Raw genomic sequence first — 20,989 nt, forward strand, 5'->3', positions numbered from 1 at the left:
AGAGCGTTTAAACTGACGGTATGTTTAAGCTACATTATACCATCAAAACATTGATTTTAATTTCTAACAGTCCCTCCTTACACACCTAAAAGGTGTGTATAATACTGAAATCAATGAGTTCTTCATCTGAACTTCGCATAGTACATATCTCATATTACAAACATACAATCTAAATGGAATGGTTCAATAGGCTTAATTTTACAAAATCACAAAATAAATTATTTGTCTGATTCAAACCTAAAAGTTGTCCCTTGTGTATAACTTCTAGTGTTTGCATTCAATATCATTCTTCAAAATAGCAGCAATGGCTTGGTATCAGAACATTTCTTCCTCCCTCCTTTCACAGAAACCGTTCTCATACCACGCTCAGTGTTAAGGCACTTGGTTTTACAAAGTGAAAAGAAACAAACCATTTTAGAATAGCAATGATGTATACAACATGAAATCTACCATATTAGAATATTATAAAATAATAAAGTCAAATAAAATGGACTATCTTAGAATAGTGTAAAATTAATTGGAATAATAAAAATATACTATCTTGGAATAGTATGAAGTAAATTGAAATGGATTCAGTCCATTTTAATTTTGCTCACTTCTTCACATGATATCATTTAAAGAATCACATCGGCTGGACATTCATTGATCAATCTCATCTCCGAACATCCATATCATTTAAACTAATCTCATCATTGTCAACATCTGCACGGGGGTGGGTCGTCTTGTTCTGCTAGCATTTGTAACTGTCTCCTCATGAGAAATGTACCCTCCCTCCTTTCATACCATTTAAGGTATGAAAGTAATATGTTCTCTAGAAGGGGCCGTTGTGCGTTCTACTCTGGGGTACGGCTTTCTAGACAGTCATTTCTGGGAGAAGATTTTGGTCAGTTACAACAGTAGTAGAATTTCATCACTTAAAAGTTCCTACTCAGTAACTTTGGGTGGTCTGTTCTAATGCAGTGATAAAGTCCTTGAAATGGTGTGAGAACCGGTGGAATATCAATAACGCATTATACTAATTTATTTTCAATTATGGTCTACTTAAATAACTATGCTAACTCCTTTAACAGTGTGTGGAACCTTGGGTGCCCGAGCATGTGATAATTACTCCCTCCTTTAACAAGGACTTTAAAACAGAAGTCATTTTATTTAATGGTTTGTAGTTCAATTCCGGAATTTACACTTATGGCAGATATGTTTCTCCTTTAAATAACATCTCTAAATGTCAGGTCATCTGGTGAATGGATGACCATTAGGAGGTGGTGGTGCTTGTCTTTTAAAACTCATACTCTGGTGCCGTACTCTGCAGTAAGATTTAAGTAAGTAAGATTTAAAACATCTGCAGGGTGGGTTGAGCGACCCCTTCTCCCTGAACGATGTTTGTTGTAACAAATATGCACCATCACAATGAGTGCTCCAAGGCCCTGCATGTATTGCTCCCAACTACATTAGTTTAAAAAAAATTAAACTTTGCTTTCCCTCTTTGCCCAGTGTCTTTTTAAAACTCTACATCTTGGACGAAAAACAAATGTTATTTCCACCTTAATCTTCCCTCCTGAGGTAATAACCATGCTACAATGGAGAAATCAATACTTTAGATTGGAATACTATCTTTGGCTTGGTACTAGCTCTACCTTTAACATTTTCCATACAAATAAAGATTTGTCTGCTTTTATAGAGTGGTTACTAAAACCATCCCTTTAAACTGTAGGTCTATACTGTAACAAATTAAATCTTCCCCAAATTCAAACATGAATAAAAATCTCTTAAAGAATAATTTGTTCATATGATGAAAAGATTGAATAATATGTTCTACCCTCAGTGTGTTTTTAGGGTTATTTAATAGTTTCCTCTTTCTTTCTTTATAAATTCACCAATTGATTAATTCATGGCTAATAAATATTTTTCTTTACGTATTTCTCGTTGGTGAATAAGTGTGTTTATGTGTAAACTCACTCACTCCCGTTTTCCTTCTCTCCCCCTCTGGTTGTCAAGCCACGACCCCCTCACGTTCTGCCGTACCATGCCAACTCCTCCGTCCTGTCCTCTCCTCCGTCCACCTTCTCCTCAGTCCATCTGCTCTTAGATCCTTCCGCTGTAACTATTTTGAGTGGCGCAACTGCTTTGCATTTCTTCTCCTCCTTTACAGTCTCTACTGGTTGCATGGAGGGCATATTCCGTTCTCATGTCCCACACTCTGCTCTTGTGCCCAAATCTTGTGGCTCAGCTTGGAACTACATGTCCTGTGGGGGACCGATGAGAGTGTGCTTTTTTATGTCACCTGTAGTTCTGGATTCCTCAGGTGGAGATGATTCAGCTCTGCTTCTCTGTCTGTTCGATGGAGAAGGAGGAGTCTTCCGTGGTGAGGTCTTTTGTCTGCTTGGAAGTTGGGGTCGTAGCGGTCTGACAGGCGGAGAGATAGAGAGAGAGAGAGATCTCGGGACGCATTATCTATAGTTAATTCTAACACACTTGAGGTAAAATAAATCCAACCTTTTCCACTCTATTTTCCTAATCGTACTATCTATCTTAGTTGTTAAATGTCATCTAAACACAGTTCATGTCTACTAATAATTTTACCATATCCCTAAACATTGCTTTCACCCACTGTAACATCTTTACTCCAATTAACTCTTTCAGGAAACCATTTTCTTCTATAAATTTAAATACCTACATGTTTCAAGCACCACATATTTCACACACTATAAAAGAACGTCTCCATATTTTCTCCATAACTTTAAATCTCACTGTTATCTAGAACCGTAGTAACTTTTGTGACTGGACATATCTGCAATGTCGCCACTATCTGCTGGGGAATCTTGTTCATAGAGTTTGTACATACAAAACTGTACTTGTGGGTTCATTTCATTTCATTTCAAACCTTTATTTAGACAGATTGGTCCCTTGAGATCATCGATCTCATTTACAAGGGAGACCTGCATCATTTAGTTCCACATGAAACATAAAAACAACATACAAACAACAGAGGATATCATATTTACATATTCAACATTTACAAATACCCAGAGTGTCAGAAAGCATTTCATTTAGACATGCCTTAAATACATTCAGAGAAATAAAAATGCTCAATTTCAATTTTGCCTGTAGACTGTTCCAAGCAAGTGGAGCTGCGCACATAAAAGCTGTCTTACCTAAGACAGTCCTTACTCTTGGCACATCTAACAAGACTATATCCTGTGATCGCAGACAATAGCTGCTTGCAACTTTCTGCTTTATCAATGAACAGATCTAATACGGGAGTTTGCCCAACATAGCTTTATAGATAAAAGTGTACCAGTGACTGAGCCTCCGTACAGTGAGTGATGGTAAACCTGCCTTGGTATACAATGTACAGTGATGAGTAAGTGCTTTACAGTTTGTGACAAATCTCAGAGCACTATGATACGCAGCATCTAGTTTGCTCAGGTAGTTGGCAGGTGCATTCATATACAGCAGATCACCATAGTCCAGCACAGGTAAAAAGGTCACAGTGACTAGCCTTTTCCTGGCCTCAAGTGAGAAACAGGACTTATTCCTGAAAAAAGAAACCTAGCCTAACCCTCAGTTTTTTAAGCAGGTTATTGACATGAAGTTTAAAAGAGAGACAGTCATCAAGCAAGATACCAAGGTATTTGTAACAGGCAACAACTTCAAGTTTTGTTCCTTGCGTTGATACAATATCTAAAACAGGCTCTGGTGTCTTTTTAGCTTTTGAAAAGAGCATTATCTTGGTTTTATCCACATTTAAAAGAAGCTTTAGTTCAGAGAGCTGAGTCTGAATAATGTTAAAAACAGCCTGTAATTTAACAATACTACTAACGGGTTAGTAGCCTGTGTCTAACAATGATTTTCGATAATTGTGCTCAGGTCACCGATCGGTTGTTCATAGCTTAACAGGGGGTGTTTCTGGTACTGACTAAAACATGGATCCAGTGTATTTAGAGATTCCCCTAATCTGTAAATCCCCATCACTTACATATCCCGATCACTTAAACCCATCTCATCATTTGATACAAGAACTGTATATAGGGGGGTGAATCATCTTGATTATAACCGCCTCTTGTTTGGGACCGAGTATTTCTAACTCCTCCTCTTGTTGCTCAGCTGATCTTTTGGCTCTGGGGATAAGTGAAAGTCTGTGAAACACAGCTGGAGTCTTGTTAGTGATGTGGGCATTCTCTAGGAGTGAACTAATGGATCCATGTTTTACTTGATATTGTACTCCCCTTCCAACCAGAAAGGTGCGAAGTGTAATGAGCACAATAAACAATGCTATTCTGACTCTTATCCCTAGGTGACCCCACAATTGGTTTGGCTTTGTTCTTGTCATCATCTCTATTTTATCCCTGGTTGTGTCCGTTACAGAATTTAAATAATGAGTACAAAAATAACATAAAAAATTGGACTCTTTTTCAGATGTAAAACAAAAAATAGGTTTTCACATTAATGTACAATCTATACAAATCTATAGACAATTTGTCTTTTGAGCTGTTTCTATCTTTATCTTATTTCTATTTATTGTTTTGTTCCAGCTCTGCCAAATCAGTCCTAACTCCCAATAATGTTCTTGAAGTTGCCAGTGAAGGGTGACAATGTGTGAGGTGGTGTCAATTTGCTCCTTTTTCTTTACCTTTAAACCGTAGCGCGTGTGAAGTTTGTTACAACTGTTCACGCTTCCGTCCACCGGGGATGAGCCCAGTGTCTTTTGTGAACTTTCACCCTCACCCAATCACCTGGCCGAACAGGAGTCTCTTCTGGTGTCTCGTCTGGTATCTCTGTAGTTTTCCTAGCCTGCTGTGTAGACAAAACTTGCATAATATTACTCAGAGTTCTGACATATTCATCCACTTCTATTTGTCTAATATCTAAAACTGGACCACTCCCTCCTTGGAGAAGGCCCAAGCTTTGGCATACCTCTTGTTGTTATGAGACCTATTGTTGACTACATGTTATTATTTATTAACTACAACGTCACTGAAATCAACATATCTGTATAATCATGACACTCCCTCCTTTGAGCATAAAATGCTCAATTAATATTGCAACGATTACCCTATTCTGATCAGGACATGTAAAACCCATAACGTTGCATTAAATAAATATAACTTCTCTGTGTACCTACAAGGGGTACAAAAATATCGTATGATTTATGGTTTTCTGATGGTATAAATGCATATTCACTAAAAAAATCAGCAATTAGCACTTCTAATAGTTTACTTGTTTCAATAATGGCTTTTGTAATGGTATTATGCATCATCGTTGCTGCGAAATGCGTCTCAATAATTCTAGGATTAGAGGATTGGTTGACACTGCTGAACTAACATATGATAAAATAATATTTCTCCAAACTGGAGTGAAAATATGATCTATTCTCACAGAGAGTGACCTGCATGAAGGGCTGGTGCCCCTCACTCAAATGAGATATTGCCTTACACACTACACTATAAATCAGTAAAGTTACTCAAGAATAACTAGATAAAGACTGATTCTTGAAACTGTTGTAAAAACCCTACAACTTCTTCCTCCAAGCTCTCAATCAGTGTTATGTTATTTAATCTGCAGCTCACGCCTTAAAACAGATACTTCAGACCGATTATAAAATTGTGTTTATGAGAAAAATGTAATCTGACTCCATAAATCACATAATTGTTTGATTAAAAACTGCACTTCTGGCTAACAATAAATGAAGCTCCCCTTTAAACACAGCCCCGGTCTTCTGACGGGGTCTATCTATGTACTGGCTGGAAAATGTTGGGCCAGTCTCTGTCGCTCCGTCACTGTTCTCCCGCTAACAGTCACTCTCTAGTTCAGCTGGGTTCTTGTTGACTTCTTCACTGGTTTGAGACAAGCGACCCTATCGGACACCTCCCTTTGTAACCAGACTCCACCACAGTAGAATCGAGTTTCTGTTTTCAGGTCTGGACAGCTTCACGTCAGGTGTATCGCCGCCCCTTGCATATTTTGGGTGGAAGCCCGTCTTCTTGACCTCACTAGTTGTGTGGACACAATAGTTTTCTGTGTGGGGGAACAACATCCCTCGTAATGTATTTTCCTTCTCATAATTAAAAAAATAGTCTGCTAAATGTTCTACTCTGCTACTTCTAATCTGTGGATGCTCTGTGTAAATGCAATATTCTACTCACTATCTTTTAAATAACATTCAACCTCTCCCTCCTGTGGTGACATATGTGGCTCTATGTAGCTGGATTTCAAAATACTCTAGTGCTGAAGATGCATCACCTGATGGTCTGGTCCTCTAAGCTTCCTCATTGTTGTGGTTGATACCAGGCTGTCTGTGGCATTTGGTTCATTTTTGGAAATCCTGTACGTCTTTGACATCTCTGGGTTGCTTGGTATTTCATATCGTGGTAAATGAGATGTTGTCTCCATTCTTCAATGGGTATAGCGTCTAATGCCACCACATCTCCCAGGCTTGCCTGCACTGATTGGGGAAGGGCGTTAATGACCGCGTTCTTCCACAGCATTACGACAGACGGTGAAACGTCATGTCTTTCTCCAGTGCAGTCCTCCCACACTCCTTCACATCTCTTCAGGAAGGCATACATGTCTTCCCCCGGTTCTTTTCTCAGGCTGTTGAGGGCATGTAAACTCCGTGTTGTTGGGTAGATTTGACGAATGGCAGCCCAATACCTCGACCTGACTTTGTTGAAGAAAATGTAATCTGGAGAGTTGGTGCATTTGGCCTTGGAATCCACTGCTCTTGCCTCTAGTCTTCCTTCTATCCGTCCAAGCATTGCCCTCATGTCTCCCAAGCACAGGTGGTCTTGGACTGTGTATTTCTCCAGATCATTCACCCACTTCTGACCTCCTTGTTTAAGTGGAGGTAGTTTTGCCGCTAATGCTTCCATGTCTCTGTGAGTCCATGATTGGTATTTCAATCCTCCTTCTCCAGCCGCTATCACCGGTAGCATGAGTGTTGAGCAGTTCTTGAGTCTTCCAGCTTCAGTTACGGTTGTGGTGTCTGGAGAACCTTCGCCTTCTCTTCTCTTGAGTTGTGCTTCCATACGTTTGCTGAGTTCTTCCATCTTTCTGTTGAGCTCCTCTTCCATTCTTATGCCTAGTTCTTCCAATCTTCTGTTGAGCTCACCAGATAGGAGTCTTACCTCATACTCCAAGTCTTTGACACGTGTAGCTGTGGGGAGACCGTCCAACTCCAATACTCCTCCTAAAACACCTAGAGTTGGAGCTTGTATTGGGGGTTGAAAGAAACTGTATTCTTCTATCATGTAGGGAGGAGGCGCATCTGTCAGTATACATTATACCATCAAAACATTGATTTTAATTTCTAACAGGGTCTAATCACCAAAGACTTAACATTTATCGTATGGTATGTGTCAATAAATGTTCTTTAAACAAAACGAAGTCTCTCCTGATTGAAATACACAGAAGCAGCACACAAAGGGTCCTTGAGATGATAGTACATTATTGAAAACATTAATAACAGAATGCTTAATGCACAAAACATCAAGAAATAAGTAGCCAATGCTTCAATCCTTTGAGAATACACTGTTTGTAGGCTATTTTAATTTAATAATACATTACATTTATAAAGCGCTTACAAGCAAGTAAAACAAAAATAACTAAAGTAGAAAGTGCTAAGCTAGGTGGAATAAGGGAAAGGGGTTAGTTGATTATGAGTTGAAGGCAAGAGTGAAAAGGTGAGTTTTGAGAGATTGTTTGAATGATGTGAGAGTGTTGGCGGATCTGACGTGGCTGGAGAGGGAGTGGGGGAGGCTGCTGCGAAGGCCCTGTCACCCCAGGTCCGGAGCTTTGTCCTGATGGGCTGCAGTAGGTTAGCTTCAGCTAAAATCTTAGGTGACGGGTGGGGGCAAGGTTGTTGAGGGCTTTGAAAGTGAAAAGTAATATTTTAAATTCAATGCGGTGTTTGATGGGGAGCTCTTGATGGGAGGAATTTAGTGTTATTATTCTTTCCCCAGTTAACTAAGCTATGCTGAAATGCCAGTAGATAACTTCTAAATAACAGTACAGGGGCTTCAAAGGTTTTTTACTCGTTTTTTTGTGGTCTTTTTGGACAGCGGAAGGCTAGATTACCCATGATCCTCAGCCACCGTTGCCGTGGAAACGGAGCCGGTCCACTCTCAGCTACCTGCATAACCCTAATTTATTTCAGATACCAAACACACTTTTTACGAAGATTGGTGTCACAAATATCAAAACAATATATGTGTCGATAACAAAATACATCCATCATAAACTAAACCGGAAACAGCATTATCATTTGTCTTGTTAACACTTTAAAGTTGAGGTTTTTTTAACCCGTACCGCCTAGTGGTTAAAGCTCGTTATTGAATTTTTTTGTTGAATTTGATGAAACATAAAAATATTAAGTACATACATAGGGGAAAGTAGAAGGTCAATCATAGAAATATAGATGAAAATATTAAGAAGATACTGTTGTGATCTCTATAATAAAACAGTTTAGTGCAGGACGTCCAAAGATATTAATAGGAGGATGTGCAAAACAGACAAAATAGGCTTCATTTAAACATTAAAGAATACTTTAAGTTAAGGTCTTCTTTTAAATAAGAAAAAAGCTTTGGGGGTATCTATCTACAGACAAATATTAAGTCTGACAAAGTGCTTGACGTCTAATATATTGCATAGTTTGTTTTGGAACTTGACAATCAACTTTCCTGCAATGTTAACTAAGTTGAAGCACTTATTTTAACTGATATTATACATATGTATTATACTCTTATAAGATGTATCTAGATAGTATAAGAAATGTGCAGAATATGACAGTTTAATGGTGGAGGTACATATTGATAGATGTCTTGTAATGCACTGTTGAGGAACCTGCGACCCAAGTTTTTAATCTCTGACCTTTTTCATCTCTGACCGTGTCAGGTATTGAACATCCAATAAATTAGGAACAGAGAATTATCAAATATAAAACATATAATTTGTGTGATTATACTAAATGATTTCCAAATAAACACCACTGCATATTTCCAACTGTTACACATGCTGCTGTAACGAAAAATGGCCCCACTTGCGATCAATAAAGTATATCTTATCTTAAGATGATCGATGGCTACTGCCATATTTGCAAAATTTGCCTCCGAACCTTGACAAGTGCATGTTTCAGGCTTATCAATTAACAACAGGAGGGGTCACAGACATAAGACCAGCTGTTAAATAAAGCTCTTCTGACCTTAGCTGTCATGTGGGTATACTAATGCTGCCCATTACGGGCACAAGCAATTTTCACCCATTTATTAATTATATGTTTTAAATGTGATAACACCACTGTGTTTCGTATCCTTTAAACCTCTAGGGTTGTACAGTTTAATACTGGCAACTGCTTATTATGGGAAATACGAAAACGTCTTTTAAAACTACAATTCCCAGTAGAGACGTGCCATAGAACATGGAAACCTATGTGCGAAACACACAATAGCCAGCATGTGTAGTTCTGGTGACGGGGTGGGGGAGGGGGTGGACCCGTCCGACTCCAGTTTTGGACCATGTGCCGTGGTTCCATTCCATTTCAAAGTGATGTTGGACGCTCTGTGCAGTGCCACTCCAACATCCAATCACAGAGCTTGAGGACTATCATGGGGTTTGTCCATGGATGGGTTTGTCAAGCAAAGAAGAGAGAATACTTACTTCCGGGTGTAAAATTCTCTAAAGTAACTACTATGAGCTGCTCCGACCCTCGGTCCTGAAGGACTCCAAAAGTTCGACATTATACAATCAAACAAATAAATAAACACAAGAATAATTGTGTGTTATTGTTGAGGAAATAACACTGTGTGGTTTACAAAATAATACAAAATTAGAAGTACGAGTTGGGAGTGAGAATGTGTTGGTATTTACCCTGCATTATGCACGTTACTAATAAATAATTATGTTAATGTATGAACTCTATTTACAATGTATTCACATTAATAGTTCATAATCAACGAATGACAAAATGCAGTGACAAGAAAACAACCATTGTATAGCACTTGTTTGATTAATAAGAGGCAGTTTAATATAAAGGCAAGGCAATTTATTTCCATACACATCAGCAAGTCAAAGCGCTTTAAATAAATGGAAGTACAAAATATAAACACATTTTCACATTACTATGAACTCAGTCGGGCGAAACAAGTGCATAGTTTCATATTGTTCTCATATATAGTGTTTTATAATGTATTTATTTTGTATGGCTTTAAGTGTTTTTTAAATGTATTTTGTCATTATTATGGCGTGCACCAGCCTGTGGACGTGACACGTCGCTTGTGAAAGAGCTCTCCAGTGCCTCTGTGTTGCTTGGCAGAAACCTTTACAGGTCTTCTTCCTCAGACTCAGGGCTAGTGTAGTCATTGTCATCCGACTCCTCAATGTCCTGCTGTAATTGAAGATCATGGCATTCCAAAGCGGCTACACCGCTGTACGCATGTACAGCCTGTTTGTGTTGGCTTATGAGGAAGTGCCACCTCCGACTGAGGACACTCTTAAGCCCATGTGCAGCATCCTCTGTCAGGTCACCAAAATCTGTAGAGAGATAATCACACAGAAAAAGGGCTGAATGTAAACAAACCATGACAATTGCAAATCTCTTTGTGAAAACACTACAAAATAGGTAAATCCATCTTAAACTGAAGGATGTTACTATATATTGGGTGCCAAATGGGACATGTTGATTAATGTTTATATAGTGCTTAACAATTAGTCAATAGACAGAAAATAATCAATTATGATCTTGATAATGAATAGTTTCAGTAATTTACTATTTCACCTCGGCCTGACACAGTGACAGATGTGTTCTACTTATGTAAGACATCTAATGTGTTGAAGAGTGGATGAAAATATTCAAATGTTAAGATCTCAGACATACTGCTGGTTTTGATGCCCTCCAAAGTCTGTCCTCTGAGTGCTTCCACTTCTTGCACTTCCTTCAGAAGGAACATGATGTGCTGCAACATCTCTTTCACCAGGATGCTCTGCTCCTCCTCCAAACGTCTGACCAGCATTACCTGGTCAAAGACAGACCTCTTCAACCTGAAGGTGTTGCCTTTAGGTTGAGGAAAGGAATGGGGTAGTGGACAAGGAATATTTATTCATAAATTATATTATTACAGAATGATTTTCATTTCTGAGATACGAATCTTTGTAGCGATAGCATTGGTTCTCTATAATGTAAACTAATAACACATATTATATATTTGCAGGTATCACCATTGCTTTTTCTGCCCCACGATAAACTGTCATATTTTGGGATAGACTAAAAAACAACAAGCCAAACTAGCAATTATCCTACCATTTCAATGCCTCTCCCATGGTAGGATGTAGCCCTCTGTCAGTCTGCAAGCCAACTCCTCGTCAATCTGTTCTTCATGCACTCCTGAATAGTATTGCACAACTTTTTCGTGAAGCTTCTTCTTCAGCTCTCTCATTCTCTTCCTCTTCCTTTGCCTTGCCTGGTTGCTGTCTGCAAAGTGAAACGGAAACAAAACTCTGCCATGGTGCCAGAATGTTTTTGTTGTTTTTGAAGTGTAATTTCAATAACTATGTTTGACAACAAACCATGCTGACGATACAGATCTTGCTTCCTGCGCAAAAGAGTGACGGTGATGTTCTGAATATCCACCCTCAGTCCTTCAGTACACCCTGGGGCGTAGACTCTCTCTAAATAGTTGCAAAAAAACAATTGGAGAAGAGATACAATCAGTGACAGTCTCAGTTTCAACATATAGCCAACTTATATTGTGTGTCTAAACTTACAGTAATTAACAGATGTATATATGGAAAACCTGTGGTATGTCTTACCTGTGACCGCCCATTGCCTGACATCATATACCCGCTGCTGTATGGTCTCCTGATCAAGGTTGTGCTCCTTTTTGAAGTCGCTGAAGCTGGCAGCTTCCACCTTTGCCCTCTCTGTGATCTTTACCAAAAAAAGAAAATGTCAGAGCAAAAGCGCCATGCAACACCATAATGCAAAGAACACCAGTTTTCAGTACAAGACCTTCAGAAGAACAGCTGAAACATTCCATGACACCATCTGACTTGCAAGAGGAAGTGTGGATAAGGGAGAACATAATGTATATAGCCATGAGGTTACATTGCAGACATCCTTCATAAATATGTAATGTCAGATGAGAAGACAATTGTAATTTGCCCTTACTTTGACATATCTGTGGGCTAAAACTTGATGAAGGTTGTCCCTCTTCCTTCTGTTCCAGCCCATGGCCTGTTGAGTGAGCATGTTCACTCTTCCTAAAAAAGACAAAAATATATCCACAAACAAAACATTAAGTATTCACGTCAAAAAGGCAATACTGATTGAGAAACCTGATAGACATGACTAAACCCAATCGTTGAAAGGTTGTTGAACTGGTAATTACAGTAAAGTAATACACCAATAATGTTTTTAAGGAGGAAACTCTCTGTAAAATACTTATCAGGGCTGCCTTATCACAGTGTGTAGTGTTAATACCAACCTGCTTTTGTCATGTATTTTGTGACCAGAGCTGCCCTGGAGAGAAAGCTGTTCACCTATAATGAATGTTACAATTAATGTTCGATCACCATTACATAACAATATCACCTACACATCATAGATCTTGAACTGGATGATTTAAGAGAAAACTTGTGTACTGACTTCCTACAATATGCATGCATTTAGTGTTGCTGAACATATGAGCTGCCTATCTTTCTTTTGAACTCAGACATAAAGGATATGCTAACTAATCAACAGGCTTGTCACTGAGATGACAAATACATATTTGTACTGCTTTCTATTAAGACTTCTTCAACCATACAGTTACAATAATGCCATTAATAACATACCTGCTCTACTTCCTCTCCCACTGTGTTTCCTGCTCCGTCCTGACTTCTGCCACCCCATCTCACCTGCAACACAGCGCAAGTATTGTTATGTAGCATTTCTTTAGAAGTGTTTGATATCCAATAAGGCATGCCATGCACAACATTTAAAAGTCCTTTGCATTAAAGATGTTATGTACCTCGCATTTTGCTGTATGGGCTTTAGCATGCATCACTCTAAGAAATGGCCTCATTTCTTTCAACGGCAGAAGCTCTGGTAATCCCTCGGCTATTTTGTTAAGATATGGCCAGTACCTAAGAAGCAGGAGCAACATTTTGTGATTGAGTGTTACAAAGATAAACTTTTAATTGACATGACAACAATATCAATATCATCTAAAATAACTGCTGAGGCATAGGCCATTTTAAACATTGTTGTGGATGTGCAATATGACAGTGAGGATTACCTGCATGTTACATCCATACAGACGAAGTAAACATTTGCCTTCTTGGACATCTCTTTTTGGAGAAACATTGGGTACGCAATATATTTCTCCACGGAAGTGGTTAAGTCCTCGTAAGAGAAACCCATGTCTGATTAATCAGAAGAAAATCTAGTTGTTAATAATAAACTGACACAGCAAGGCCTGGCTTAAGCACTCATCTCTGTCATCTACAGTAGGTGGCTATAACAACAAATATCACTTGGATGCTACAAATGATGGATCAATTCCGCTCCACAATCAAAAGTGTTTAATACTTCCAATTCTTACAAAGACTTAGACTTGGATTGCTATTAAAACTGAAATAATGAGACCAGACTCAAGAACCAAACACATATACACACACAGACACACTTACAAATACATACCTGCAAACTGCCACTTGAATGCCCTCCTCGTCTATCTGGGCAGCAGACTTTTTTGACATCTCTCTGCCAGCGGTGAATTTGGCAGTACCACAGACGGCACTGTCATTTCCCTATAAAGTCAGTTTATTACACACAAGTTTTGACATATATAAAAAAGAACACCACATGTGTAACTGCAACTATCATAATAAGAAAAAAAACGTACACTTTTCATGTTGCCTCTGACAAGGTCAACAAATGTTGCGACTTCCTCGTCCTTGGCCAGGAACAAGCCCTCATAGATTGGCGACTCCTCAGTCCTGTCCATGATAAGTTAACATACAAGTCAATAATAAAAATCACAAAGCACTACATTACTATGATTTGTTTTAATGTCTGTTATGGCTACTCAAAGACAGCCCCAAGGGCAACTATTTGTATTAGCGGTGTGTTCTTTATCATTTTCATTAATACCTATACATACTCTTTTGACTTGGAAAAGCGGTAATGCTTGCGGTTTCCATCACAGCAGACAGCCATCATGTCTGGAGAACATGCTGGACAAACAAAGTGATGGACCTGGCACATATCCCCTTGTTTGTACTGACAGAAGCAAAACTCGAAGAAGCTTCGCTGAAATGTATCAGCACAGATACTACCTGTCTGTATATTGATTTAAAAAAAGTGAATTAGTAATTGTTTTGAAAGCAATGCCAACAATTAATGATATGGTATACAGTAATATGATATTGTTTTTTGTATGTTTCCATGTGATTCAGGCAGATTTACCCGTCCAGCTTGAACAGATCTGTGCTCCAACATTTTCAGAAATGCCTTCCTGGACATGGCTGGTGCTGTCACCTTCATGCTCGAATGAGGTGAACACATCATATTTGTAAAGCGTCTGGCAGCTGGTGCTAGCTGGCCAGTACCGATACAAAAGCAGGTCTTTAACCTCAGGAGTCCATTCTGCAGAGCAGGATGGACAGGATTTCTGAGGCAAGCAGACATTGTATCGTCCTGTGCAGTGGTTAATTTGAGCCGGATCCTGCCGGAACAGGATCCGGCACCTCTTCATTTTGGCCACCCTGTGTTCCGGCACCTATTTGGGCAGATCCGGTACCTCTCACAAAAAATAAAAATGTAAATGGTTAAAATGAAATAAAATATGCAGATATTAATTTACATAAAAAATCCCAAGAATTTCATGTCGTTTATTAAGATTAAGATTTGAAAGAGTCGGAGATCTGTGTTGACGCACTGAAAAGCTGGACCAACGGACAAACGTCTTTCACTTTTGAAATTCGCCACATGAGGAGCACGTCGCAGAGAGGAAGAAACGGTGATTCAATGCAAGCATGTCAAAAAGACAGTTAAATTGACTGTCTTTCTTCAAAAAGAAGGAAGAGGTAATAGACACTTCAAAACGAGTCAGAAAAGCCTCCACAAGCAGCGACGAGGGCAGCTGCAGCGGTCATGTTGATGGTCAAAACCAGGAGGAGGTTAGCGCTGCAACAGCTAGCCAGCTAGCTAACCGACAGCTAGCCAAGCCCGGGCAGCGGGTCAGGTTCACCGCCAGCCGAAACAGGAGCCAGCTACCGTCAGCCAGGTGGACCACCAACAGCAACGGGTGGGTACCCTGGCATCAACTAGCCCGGTACAACAGCCGGAGCAAGAGGCGAGCGGAACCGCGACATCAGCTGGCTTACAGCAGGAAGATTCAGTAGGAGAGGAGAGCGCATTGAGCGTAGAAGAGTGTGGGACGTCCAGCGACAGGTCAGTTTTTTCTAACTGTGGCCAAGAACTTGGAGGACCGTATGTTATCTCAAGGAGGCCGGATGCCAGATAAAACTGGATATAACAAGTTCATTGAGGAGTTGAAGGTGCTTTACGCACAATACTGGCCCGAGGACGCAGGTGCGCTGTATGGAGAGACTGAGGTCGAGTCACTGTGTCAGCGCTTCAACATTGCCAACCCGCGCGCAGTCATACGGGCCTACAGAACGTACAGAGACTCAGATGGTAAAGACACCCCCGATGAGCTGATGGAGTTACTTGTTGCTGTCAACAGCATTCCCATTGCAAGTGCTGAATGTGAGCGCGGATTTTCTCAAATGAACTTGATTTGCACTCCCAACCGTAGCTCTTTGCTCACATCCACCATGTCATCTTTACTCTTCCTAAATCTTGTTGGACCCCCCCTGGCTAAATTCAATCCAGTCCCGTACGTGAGGTCCTGGGTGGCCAAAGGACACAGAACTGCCACAGACACACGCAGTAAAAGCAGAAAAAAAGAGATAGAGGACAATCCGGACATGCTCGTGATGTGGGGTGTTTTAAACAACTAAATATGGTGAGCAAACATACTGTCTATTAATAGGCCGCCGTGCCAATCTTTGAATAGGCCTAATAAATATTTTTTTTACACGTTAAACCTGTTGAGAAATTAATTGCTGGCTGTATACTCAGAGGCGCGGGAAGGTATTTTGAGTGGGGGTGCTGAGGTGCTGGACTCCAGTGAACACTATTACGGGCACTATAGAGCACGCACAAAAAAACTCCCCACACGCAAACACACAGTAAACCCGCGACTGTTACAATGAAGGCTCGATAATCAGCTCACGGTATATAGGCAGGGGTAAAGTGCTATTTTTTACGAGTGGGGAGCGGACCTCACCTCCTCTAGGGGGGTCCGGGGGGGACCCCCCTAGAGGAGGGAAGATTTTTTTTAAATATTGAAGTTAAAAGCATCAATCTGGTGCACTTTGAGAGCAACATTAAGAGATCTATGGATACATCTCTCAACACCCAGATGAAACACAACTGTAAGCAGATGTTCTTTTTCTTTATGGATATTTTACAAATCACGATCCCCTTTCAAACTGTATTCTTGTTTTACTGCCATATAGTATTTCATAACTGTTTTTCCTTTATTCTCTTATTTTTTTTATAACTATAATGATCATATGAAGGTGTGCCGCGGAAATAATCTTTTGAATAATTTTTGACCAAACCGTTTGAGACCCACTGAGATAACTTAGACTAAAGTTAACTATCGAAACACTCAGAGAGTCCTTTAGCTCACCTTAGCCTCTCAGTCTGAGAGGAGAGCTCTCCTCCAGCTTGTTGTGGAACAAACAGCTCCGTATGTCCGTTAGTGCAGCTAGCTAACCAGATGCTAACAACACGGTCCCTGCTGCTGGCACCGGTCCCTCTCTCTCTCCCCCTCTCTCACACACACTAAATGCGCTATTTCCGCACACACACAGAGCCGCGAGCTTGAATGGCACAAGCACACTTTTATTTCCATGCAACTCTCTGATTGGTCTGGTGTCTTGCCTCTGTTGCATTCACTGAACACGGGAAATTACATTCCTGCCGTCCTTTCTAGTGTCTTGATGAGGTTCACATAAAGCACCGTTAATGTATTATATTATTGAGGTAGAATTTTCCGGGGCTACAGAAAAAACATTCGGGGCAGGCCAAAATATTATTTTACCAACAATGTGGAATTTATTGGCTACATATTACACAGATTATGCACAGCGGGAGCAGCAATAACCGTCAAATAATAATTCAGACAGGGGAGCTCCGCACCCCCTGCCTGCCGCTAGGGGGTGCTGCAGCGCCCTCAGCACCCCCCTTCCCGCGCCCATGTGTATACTGAAGTCCCACCTGTGGTGATGTGGGCATTTGCCTATGTTGTGCGTACTAGCCTAAACAATTATAAATGATCGTCATAACATTTATACCATGGATACTATTTGAAATTGAGGCTTGTAAGTCCCACAGCGTTGCAAGTGGACATTTTCATGTTGTTTTCAGCACCTTTTCTGTATACGTTCCGGGACCTGTACGCGTCTCGTCATCCTTGAGCTGTCATATGTACTTTGCGTTCCGGCACCTTATGATTTACAAATTAAGCACTGGTCCTGTGAACAAATGGACAAAGTAAAGGTATTTCGGTAATTAAACTGTGAGTTTTGCCTTAAAATGTTGTATTTAATACATAGATGTGCATATATGATGTATTAGCTATATGAAATGGCATTTGGATGTTGTCTGAAAATGACTAAGTGATAAAAATCTTTGCATTGCACAAAGTGGTAAAACTCTGCCGTACAATACTACTTGTACAAAAAGAAGGGCTTTCAGAACAACATACCGTTGATGGTGACCACAGATATATGCTTCCAAGGAGTAACTGTGACGTCATCAGAGCATTCACAGATTGACCTTGGAGTAGGAACAGGCAGTTGACATACTGCAATATAGAAAATAAGTTAGGAAGGGTGTATTTACAGTTTTTCCTTAATTCTCCAGATTATCAAGATATTCAATAAAATGTTGCATAATTTCCACATATCTTGCAGCCCTAGTCAAAACCAATCATACTTTTTTCAATCAGCTATGTACACTTCCCATTCACACTTAATTTTGGGAACTACACTATAATGGGACATTGTAATGTAATGTTAATCTTGACATACTTTGTTCACAAAACTGAGGCTGGCCATTTTCATCCACCACCACAGCAGTTGTAGGGGGAATGGGCTCCAGACATCCATTGAACATAGCCTCTCTGTCATGGAAGATATTCCTCTTGTGGGCCTCAATGTCACAGGTTGCACAGAGGAACTCCATGTCCAGTGGAACACAGTTCAGGCACCTAATAGCCACTTCTGCACAGCATCTGTGGCACTTCTGAATGGCTATTCTCTCAGCTGAGAGATTTGAATAAAAAGCATTGGCCTAGCCGTTTTCATTCTCACATCTGTGAGAAGCTGCCTTTGTGCCCAGGCAGAAACCGTTCTGTCTGTTGCCTCCGGAACCTGGACTGCAGTTAGGGTGTCCCTTAACTCTTGGAGATGTGTTTCTAAAAAATAAAACAGCTGTTAAGCCGCCACCCTAAAAACTGGTATGATGGATATTAAGGTAGTATACTGAACCACTTTTGAGTTGGAAAAATATATGCAGACTAATAATAGCAACATGTTATAAATCATTATATGCATCCAAAGCAATATTAGCAAGTGATACTTATACCAAATATGCATTCACTTTTCATGAAACAGTCAATACTCAATACTTTATTATGATTAACTAGATGAGTATAAAAATGGAAACATTGGGAAAAACTGTAGTGCTAGTCAACTGCTGTTATAATCAATATACTCACCAAGACTACCAAACTCTTGATGTTCGACAGATGTAGCGATTCATTTCAGACAGTTTGAAACGCGAGGGCCGTGATTGGTACGTGATCTACCCTCGCTCAAGTGAAAACCTCCAGCTTGACTTGAGACCGCCCCCGTGATAGATAAATGTAATTATAATGAAGCGAGCTGCATTGTATCATTGATCCACCAGGGGGTGCAGTGGGGTTCCACACTGGAGCTCATGTGAAATAAAGTCAGATACAGTACTCTGGATGTACAGCGGAACTTTGTTAAGATCCATATGTCACGGATATCATACTACTGTGCTAAATAAGAGACATGTAATCATTTACAAAACATCACCATGTTGTTATTTAACAAAATAATTGTGTTATTCGAAAAAAACGAACGGGAGGAAATACAGCCCGGCTCTCGATTTTTAATCCTAATTTAATCATCACCTTCACCACGATCATTTATGTTTATGTTCACTGAATTGACATGAAATCACTGACACATATGAATATGCTGTATTCAACTTCATTAAAACGTTATTAATGTGCCTAAACTCAGTAATTCACCAAACATATGTATATTTTAAATGGAGCTTCGTCGGTCGGTCAGGATCCCAAAGCGTAGCGGAGGGATCCTCATCTGGATGAAGGGTGTTATTTTCCCCATAAGGAACAAGTCGCTGCAAATTATCCCGTTTATTACATGGCCACATTCTCAACAAAGTAACGACATGACTCCCAATATTAATTGAAATGCTTTTATGGATTTAGAAAACGTTTTTATTGATTTAAAAAATAGTTGTATGTATTGATTTAAATTGACATGCATCCGCTAAGAAAAATAGTCCGTTGTTACCATTTTTTAAACAGTCTGAATGAAACGGCAGCTCTCAGCTGTGTATTTACACAACTAATGGACAATCAACCACAGCTCTCTCCCCACATAATTGTGATTTATTTATTGTGGCTTTTAGGTTTTTAGGTATAAAATGTTATGTAATTCAGGCTTATAGTTCATCCTTCTCTAAAAGCCTTCAACAATGACAATATTCATAGCAATTTAAAAAATCCTTCCAACACACATTGTAAAAAATAGCCTACTGTAAGTTAAGAAATCATTCCAATATGTACATCTTCGGATGTAACAACAATAACATTATAAATAGTAACATAGCTGAACATGGTATTGCACATTTAGCTTTGAGTGTTACTGACCTGAGATGTTTTTATTACATGAATTAAGGTGACTGAGGCTTTTTAACATACATGCAAACTCATCAGGTATGAAAAAGGTGACAAGGATCCGAGCCCCCGGCTCCCCCACCCCACGGAATGACAGAGGATTTTAGCAGTCAGAACAACTAAAGCAGCAGTGTTAATAATAACAGAAACGCCAAGAGTCACATCTAATAGAAATATATGAAAGTATTTATTTTAAATTGTGTAGCAGTCAGTTTGTAATTTTGGCAGCACTGTTTAGCAGTTTGAACATGTATTTTCATGCCTCTGTGCAAGGCTTAAGTCTTTTTATCTTTATAGCCACATGGTGTAAAGTAAATAAGTTCATAAACTCAACAAGTACTATATTTGGGCACAATTTTGAGATACTTGTACTTTATTTAAGTATTTCAATGTTTTGCTACTTTGTTCTTCTACTACACTACCGTTCAGAGGTACATGCTGTACTTTTACTCCACTCCATGTATTTAATACCTTTAGTTACTTCACAGATGTGGATGAATGATGTGAAATATAATCAAGTGTTAAATCAGACTTTAGTTCCACCTGGAGTAAATCCACAAGCTACCCTGCAGTAGCCTATACAAAGTCATTCAAACTAGCTGCACCTTTACCAGCTTTGAGAACACTTTCATGATCAATCATTATAAAACATATCATATATATTATTCTGAAATGGACCAATCTGCACAATGAGTACTTTTACTGTTGCTACTTTCACTATATTTTGATGATAATACTTTTCTACTTTTACTTGAGGAACATTTTGAATGCAGGACTTTAACAGAGTATTCCTACACTCTGGGACTATTACTTTTACTCAAGTACAAGATCTGAGTACTTCTACTTTTACTCAAGTACAAGACCTGAGTGCTTCTACTTTTACTCAAGTACAAGATTTGAGTACTTCTACTTTTACTCAAGTACAA

General features: G+C 39.5%; 1 protein-coding gene across 1 annotated transcript; it reads right to left on the reverse strand.

The window, feature by feature from the left end:
• Positions 1–10,005: 10,005 nt before the first annotated feature.
• LOC307044607 (uncharacterized protein) lies at positions 10,006–18,216 on the reverse strand (the record flags this gene model as incomplete). Its single annotated transcript, XM_079689918.1, has 15 exons — positions 10,006–10,524; positions 10,868–11,044; positions 11,291–11,461; positions 11,557–11,658; positions 11,800–11,917; positions 12,158–12,249; positions 12,474–12,528; positions 12,823–12,885; positions 12,999–13,113; positions 13,670–13,779; positions 13,875–13,968; positions 14,133–14,311; positions 14,438–14,668; positions 17,814–17,912; positions 18,139–18,216. The coding sequence occupies 13 exons, from the start codon at positions 18,214–18,216 to the stop codon at positions 11,295–11,297; spliced, it is 1,503 nt and encodes a 500-aa protein (XP_079546044.1). The 3' UTR covers positions 10,006–10,524; positions 10,868–11,044; positions 11,291–11,294.
• Positions 18,217–20,989: the final 2,773 nt, after the last annotated feature.

Source organism: Notothenia rossii (genome assembly GCF_949606895.1).
Source record: "Notothenia rossii genome assembly, chromosome: 6".
Taxonomy (NCBI): domain Eukaryota; kingdom Metazoa; phylum Chordata; class Actinopteri; order Perciformes; family Nototheniidae; genus Notothenia; species Notothenia rossii.